General features: G+C 56.2%; 2 protein-coding genes across 2 annotated transcripts in view; both read left to right on the forward strand.

Moving 5' to 3' along the window:
* Positions 1 to 2,413: 2,413 nt before the first annotated feature.
* On the forward strand, positions 2,414 to 3,730 carry BBA_00756 (cAMP-independent regulatory protein pac2; the record flags this gene model as incomplete). The annotated part of the gene is made up of 1 exon (XM_008595853.1): positions 2,414 to 3,730. The coding sequence occupies one exon, from the start codon at positions 2,414 to 2,416 to the stop codon at positions 3,728 to 3,730; it is 1,317 nt and encodes a 438-aa protein (XP_008594075.1).
* Positions 3,731 to 5,092: 1,362 nt separating this feature from the next.
* The window catches only part of BBA_00757 (RNA-metabolising metallo-beta-lactamase), a gene marked incomplete at both ends in the record, with an annotated part of 3,099 nt that continues 336 nt past the window's right edge, over positions 5,093 to 7,855 (forward strand). The window contains 2 exons of the mRNA XM_008595854.1: positions 5,093 to 5,238; positions 5,295 to 7,845. Of these exons, the coding sequence (XP_008594076.1) occupies positions 5,093 to 5,238; positions 5,295 to 7,845 (2,697 nt within the window). The remainder of the gene's footprint in view (positions 5,239 to 5,294; positions 7,846 to 7,855) is intronic.

Raw genomic sequence — 7,855 nt, forward strand, 5'->3', positions numbered from 1 at the left:
TACTCGGCATCTTCCAGCCGTTGGCGGGTGGCATCGCGGAGATGCCAAAACCCGTTTCTGTTATATGCTGGGTTTCGCTGTAGGAGAGGTATATCAGAACGAACGAGGCCGTAGCCACATGCACTTTTTCCCCTTTTGACGGGCGTATCGGTGTCAGCCACCAACTAAATGGGCATCTCATAGGTGATTTCTTACTTGGGCGCCCGCGCGCACCCAAACAGGCGAACAGGCTAATAATACAGCGGGCAAAGCCAGCAGCTACGGAACTCGGCCTACCTATTCATCTTGCACGCGCCCTGTCTCGTATAGCACATAGATGCAGGTAGGTGTCTTTGCAAACAAAATAGAGTGTGACACGCCGTCTGTATCACCGCTTGTAGATACGTAATGTGGATTGACGCTCACGGACTGGAGCCGGCAAAGACGGAAGAGACGAAGCATACCACTGCCAACCAGGTAGCATACGATTGCTGATAGCTTGCTGATAACCACGGCAGCCTGAGTCGATAGTTTGTTCGGGGCGAGTACTGGCTGCTGATACGCCGTAGTAATCTGTACTTGTTACGGAGTGCCTCGTGGGAGTAAGAGGTGTCGCTCCTGGACACACACCCGGCCTCGCGCTCGCGCTCAACCAGCGTCGCACCCCCCCAGGGGCCTGATGACGATCTTCTGCTCAGTATCCGTACTCAGTACCAGTACGTCACGGACAGGCTCTGAGCATTCCTTGGCTCTCGGCATCTGCATCCGAGTCGCTGCTCTTGGCAGACACACAACAGGCCAGGCCAAGCATCCCTCGTGCCCGTACCAGCAACGAGCATCAGAGCCCGCTGCGACGTGGTGATGCAAAGGCACAGCAAGTATCTTATCTCTGTAACCTGAATTGCCTCGGCCGAGATGTGAGTAGTTGTGGTTGGCCCTTTATTACTGTTGCTGGCCCACCTGCAGACGGCGAAAGGTAGGTAGGCAGCGGCAGAGCGATGGCGAGATGGACATGCCTAGGCTCTCCAACCTCTTTCTGCGTGCTGATTCATTGACATGGTGGGCTGAGCGAAGCCTGAGCCACACCCACCAGTGACCACCCACCACCCAGCAGCGAACACCTGGCACCCACCATCGCAAGTTGTTGAATTGTGTGCTACCTTGCCTACTGATATCTAGCGGCTTTCGCTGGCTTGACCCCCTGGTTCTCGCTCGGCAGCCCATCTACGCTTCTTTTGAGCCTTGTTTGCTGACTGGTGCAAGCTCGATTAGGAGGGAGGGAGCGATGAGCAAGTAAGTCACTAATAGATTAGATTATAGCGACAAGTGATGAATAACAAGCTCAGCCGCTTATGGAAGAACGGTCATACTGGAGATGGAAAGGAAAGTCTACTGGGTACTAATACAGTCTACCAGTCTGCCCAGTGTAAATTAATCGAGGAACCAACGTATCTTCGGGAACGGATGGCTCGGGGACAGTTTTAGGGGGCTGCGAGCCGCTGGTTTCGGCGTTTTGGACGCTGAAAATAGTGTCGACGTCACTGACTTTTGGGGATGTTCTCGCCCATATAGCCCGCTAATACATCAAACAAATCTTAGCGAGAGCGCTGTAATTATCGTGCAACTTTTGCCCCTGGCTGAACGTTTCCACTAAAAAGCCTCACCAAAATCGCCCACAAGACCTGCTTCCCACCCCCCCTTTTCACTTTTACCTTGCACACCCCCTCCGTAAAGGGTTTCCCACACCCGTAATTTTTATGTTAATTTAATTTCCATCTTTCTCAATGACCACGAGTTTTAGTGCCGTGGGGCACCTCATTGCGGATCGGTTTTCACGGCATCTTTAGTGCCACAGGTGGCCCCGCCCACCAGTAAGCCCCGGCCTGCGCCAATGCCAAACCTATCCTGGCCAACGGCCGTGCCCGCAAAACACCTTGTCTTGGGACCTTGCATTGGTATATTATATCCTCGGCCGCCGATCCGTTCTGAGCACTCCTCCTCTTTCAAACTCGATCTTCTCATATTCCGCTTATATACAATACGTCTTCACCCTCAACTCCGTCTGCCTTTTCCACTCCATCACAACCACCCGCCGTCAACAACGCAACAACGCCATCCGCAAACATTACCATCCGCGCCTCCCACTTGTCAAATTGGAAGCACCACGATAGTCAAGCCACGACTTCCTTCTCCACTGCCTCGACTATAGCAATTGGCAATCCGTGTAATTCGGTCAAGGAAACTCTATATTGAGATCCAGAGCGTCATATAGTGTCGCTAGAACCGCCACTTAAGCCACCAAACTCTACTTTCAGACGCCGAATTTGATATTTCGAAGTCGGCGAAGTCGGCGTAGTGAACAGTCAGCAGTTCTCACAAGAATTTTCAAACATTAAAAGAGCTGCACTCCCCGTACAGCCATCAAACGCACACAATGGAATCAGTCCCATCAGAAAAGATGGAAACGTACCATGGCTACGTTCGCACCCCTGCCGACGCCATCAAGCTGTTCGAAGCCTGCCGCCTTGGTATTCTACCTCGTGTCCAGCGCCGCCTCTCCGAAAAGGAACGTCAGTCCATTCGCTCCGGATCCGTCTTTGTCTGGGACGAGCGCGAGGCCGGCATGCGCAGATGGACCGACGGCAAGTCCTGGAGCGCATCTCGCGTCTCCGGGAGCTTCCTGACCTACCGAGAGATGGAGGGGAAGCGCGGCGGCGGCTTCGGCACCGGCCGCCGTGCGGGCAAGGACGGCCGTCTAAGTGACGAGGACATGGATGACGGCGAGCCCGAGGGCTACCGCTACAAGGCCGACGGCCTTATGAAGCAGTCCTTCAGCATTACCACCCACAACGACCATCACCTACATCTGATCTCCTACTATTCGCGTCCTCAGCCTGGTCACGCCGAGCTCCCGCAGCCCACCAGTGACCCCAAACTACGCAACATTGTCCCCCGCAAGGGCATGTATCCTGAGTCCAGCATGGGTGAGGCCAATCAGACACCTGCTCTAACCCGTGCTCCCATGCAGCAGTCTCCGTACATGATTACTCCTCAGCATCACCAGCACCAACAAGCCTACGCTCCGCAGTATGCGCAACCTGGCTACAGCTGGCCTCCTTCGCCCGCGGCCACGCCGCCCTACAGCCACTACACCACTGCGCCCTTTCCCGCTGCTGGCTTGCCTCCTCTGCACGGCCGTCATGGCCAGCAGTCGCCTCCCACTTACGGTCTTCCTAGTTCCGCCCAAGGGGCACACACTCCTCAGCCTCACTACTCGTACCCTCACCACTACGAGAATTCGTTACCGCCTCTGCAAAGCACTCCCAAGACTGCTTCTTCATACCAGGGCTTCCCGGGCCGTCTGTCTCCCCCTCACGAGCCTCTGCCTTTCAAGGAGCACGCTCTGGCGAGCATTGACCACCGCGGCTCTCTCAGTCATGGCCCTCTTCCTGGCCTCAACTCGGTGACCAACGGTGCGCCTGCTCAAATCGGCGCTGGCACCCCGCCCACGAGACATGCCAGTGTGAGCCCCCCTCGCACAGCGAATTCGGACCTGCCCAACATCAATGGCCATCGCTCTAGCCTGGGCTCCATCCTCCACCATCCTACGCCCGCCTGCAGCGAGTCTGGCAGCGGCAGTGGACACAACAGTCCCAGGAGCAACAGCATCATGAGCGTGGATAAGCTGGTCTGCCCACCGAACGAGGACACGCGAGCCCTGAGAATGCTTGACCGTAAATTCTGCATCTAGTCATTCTCACCTTTTTCTACTTAGTGTTAATTTTTGATATCATTTGCATAGCATTGGCGTTTGTGTTGGGTCAACGGATTGGTAGTTTGAAGCGCCGAACGCGCTTCCGGCCTGTTATATTCGATATTGCTTGATAGCTTGATATCCTTACGATAATCAGTATATAAGACACAGTCAATCAAGTAAACTACATGCTCTACAAGACGTTTTCCCGACCGCGTGTAATCACGTATAATGTGTTTCGCAGTTGTGTCACGCAATTTCTGATTCTACATTTGGGCATCTAGACCACTTGCCGCAGGGTCCGTCAATATTAGTTCTGAAAGATGGCGTTTGACTCTTGGTTCAGATCTCCTCATCGTTCTAGAAGACTTAGTCAGGACAAAGGTTTCACTGCATCGACTACGTACTCGATGAAGAGTCGATCGCAAGAAGTGGCTTTTGGTTTGGTGCACAATGGCCCCTTGGCTCGTCGCAGCCATCAACACGACCATCGCATTCGACAAGGCTACAACTTTAGAGGCAAATACAATCTGTGACACGCAGATCGTGGGAGGCTAAGAAGAGATTTTCCTCTCACGATTTCGCGTAGCGATCGGATGACTACCAATCTGATTGCGGCAAGCTTCACGCCACACAACTCTAATTCACGACCAACAGAAAAAGAATCAGCACGCCACCATTGTGAGCCTGAACATCATGACTCGACCATTCTACAGCGAGTTGCCGTACTTTAGAAACGGAGGACGGAATATAAGAATAAGTAAGCTTGGTTCTTAAACCTAACTTGCACGTTGTTCGTGGACGTAGCGTGTACACTGCGGCCTGCCTTCACGCTACACCCCTGACTTGATGATGCATTGCTGAATCATTCCATCAAAAAGCCAAGTAACTATGTCTCCGCGGCTCCTCCGACTAGAACAGCTGGTGCTACTTGTACGGCTTTGCAAGCCACAACCTGTGACAGCTTGTGAGCTTCTTGTCGTCGGCGACTGGCAAAAGTACACGCGGCCCAATTATGAAGTATCGGGTAAGCTGCTGAGTGTTGGTGAAAATGGCACCCTCGGTCCCGCTGTATAGTTGTTCCGTGGTGTCGGCGGCACGCGCCATTGCGACGAGCGAACCAAGCTATCGTGCGACGCTTGGGTCGACACTTCAAGATCTTCAGACAATAGATCACGATTGCCGTCATTGGGCTTGCCCACTAGTCGCTCGTTTTCTTCGTGCTCAGTCCATCTTTCTCTGCTATCTTTCATTTAATACAATGGCGTGAGATATACCAGTCACCTCGGACAAAGACGAACCGCAAACAATAATTTCGATCCATCTCTGGCGAAGCCCACGGGCTCCCCAGTCGCAACAATGTTCACATTTAGCCCCCTTCAGGGCGCGCAGTCCGAGTCGCTTGCCACGCAATCCCTCCTGGAGCTCGATGGTGGCGTCAAAATCCTCGTGGGTCTTGGATGGGATGAATCGTTTGATGTGGCCAAGCTCGAGGAGCTGGAAAAGTAAGGCTGCATCGCGTAACAAGGAAGTCAGTCGGCCATTGCTAACCAATACCCAGACAAGTCCCGACCCTGTCTCTCATTCTCCTGACGCACGCAACCGCCCCTCATCTTGCCGCGTACGCACATTGCTGCAAGAACATACCTCTCTTCACGCGCATCCCCGTTTACGCGACCCGGCCCGTCATTGACCTCGGCCGCACCCTCACGCAGGACCTCTACTCGTCGACACCCGCCGCAGCCACAACCATCCCGCAGGCCGCGCTCTCCGCCTCGGCGTATGCCTACGCGCAGACGGCGACGACGGCGCAGAACCTGCTCCTACAGTCACCGACTCCCGACGAGATTGCTCGCTTCTTCTCCCTCATCCAGCCCCTCAAGTACTCGCAGCCGCACCAGCCGCTGCCGTCGCCCTTTTCGCCGCCGCTCAACGGCCTCACCATCACCGCCTACAACGCCGGCCACACCCTCGGCGGCACCATCTGGCACATTCAGCACGGCCTCGAGTCCATCGTCTACGCCGTAGACTGGAACCAAGCGAGGGAAAATGTCTTTGCCGGCGCGGCCTGGCTGGGCGGCGCGGGAGGCGGCGGCGCCCAAGTCATTGAGCAGCTGCGGAAGCCGACGGCGCTGATTTGCAGCAGTCGCGGCGCGGAGCGGAACGCGCAGGCGGGCGGCCGCGCCAAGCGCGATGAGCAGCTGCTGGAAACGATCAAGGCAGCTGTCGCTAGGGGTGGCACAGTCTTGATTCCGGTAGACTCGAGCGCGCGCGTGCTTGAGCTGGCATATTTGCTTGAGCACGCCTGGCGCACAGATTCCGCGTCGGCAACGGGCGTATTAAAGGCTGCCAAGCTCTACTTGGCTGGGCGCAATATGGCGAGCACTATGCGCTACGCACGAAGTATGCTGGAGTGGATGGATGATAGCATTGTACAAGAATTTGAGGCCTTTGCAGAGGGACAGAAAAGGACAAACGGAAACAGCGACAAGAAAGTGGGCGGTCCGTTTGACTTTCGATTTATGCGTCTGCTGGATCGCAAAGCACAAATTGCAAAGCTTCTGACGACGGCTGTCAATAATGGCGAGTCGCGAGGGCGCGTCATTCTGGCCAGCGATACCTGCATGGACTGGGGATTCTCCAAAGACCTGCTCAGAGGCTTGGCATCTGATGCGAATAATGTTGTGATTCTCACAGATAAGCCTGGCCTGGCGCAAGAAAACGTGCCTTCCATCGCGAGAACGCTATGGAGTCTGTGGAAAGAGCGCAAAGACGGAGTTACGACTGTACAGACAACGACGGGTGATGATCTCGAGTACGTGAATACAGGCAGCTATGATTTGGAGATTCGGGACGCCAAGCGTGAGCCTCTCGAGGGCGAGGAATTAACCATATACCAGCAATGGCTTGCCACACAACGGCAGCTTCAAGCCACGCAACAAACAGTAGGAGCCGACGGTATAGAAGCATCTGCCGACGTCGTCGATGACGTGTCCTCAGAGTCTTCGTCAGACTCGGAAAACGAGGATGGCCAGCAACAAGGCAAGGCGCTCAACGTGTCTGCTGCTCTCGGCCAAGCGGGTCGCAAGAATGTGGTTCTCAAAGACGAGGATCTTGGTGTCAGCATTCTGATCAAGAAGAAGGGCGTCTACGACTTTGACTCGCGAGGGAAGCGTGGCCGCGAACGATCGTTTCCTGTCGCGGTGCGCAGAAAGAGAAATGACGACTTTGGCGAGCTGATTCGCCCCGAAGACTATCTACGCGCCGAAGAAAAGGAAGAAGACGACGTTGACGGCCCCAACACTGCCAACGACGACGAAAACCTCGGCAAGAAGCGCAAGTGGGACGATGTGCAAGGTACAAGCGCCAGCAAAAGGTCGCAACTCGACAAAGGAGTTGCCAGCGGCGGCGCCTTTGCCGGCGACGGCGGCGAGGACGGCAACACGACAGGCATGCAAGAGGGCTTCGAGCCCGATGAGCTGGACGCTGCCGAGGACGTTGATGGAGACGAGCCCGACGGCCCCTGCAAACTCGTCTACACGATGGAGACGGTCGCCGTCCGCCTACGCATCGCCTACGTCGACTTTTCCGGCCTGCACGACAAGCGCAGTCTCCATATGCTAATCCCGCTCATCCAGCCGCGCAAGATCATACTCGTTGCGGGCACGCGCGAGGAGACGCTAGCCCTCGCGCAGGACTGCCGCGCCATTCTCGGGGCCGACGCTGCGAGCGGCGAAAAGGGCGGCGCAGGCGGTGCCGACGTCTACACACCCGAGGTCGGTGCCGTCGTGGACGCGAGCGTCGACACGAGCGCCTGGGTCGTCAAACTTGCCGACGCGCTCGTCAAGAAGCTCAAGTGGCAGAATGTGCGCGGCTTGGGCATCGTCACCGTCTCCGGGCAACTGTTTGCCGCCGCGGCGGCCGCCGCCTCTGAAGATGAAGACGCCGCCGCCGCCAACAAGCGCCAAAAGACGAGCGGCGACTCCCTCGCTCTGACGACGACGACGACGGCCCTCGCAACGACGAGCAGCACGCCGGCACTGCCGACACTCGACGTGGTGACGACGAGCTTTGCGGCCGCGGCGGCGCGCACGGCCGCGCAGCCGCTGCACGTGGGCGACC

Source organism: Beauveria bassiana, assembly GCF_000280675.1.
Source record: "Beauveria bassiana ARSEF 2860 unplaced genomic scaffold BBA_S00002, whole genome shotgun sequence".
Classification (NCBI taxonomy): Eukaryota; Fungi; Ascomycota; class Sordariomycetes; order Hypocreales; family Cordycipitaceae; genus Beauveria; species Beauveria bassiana.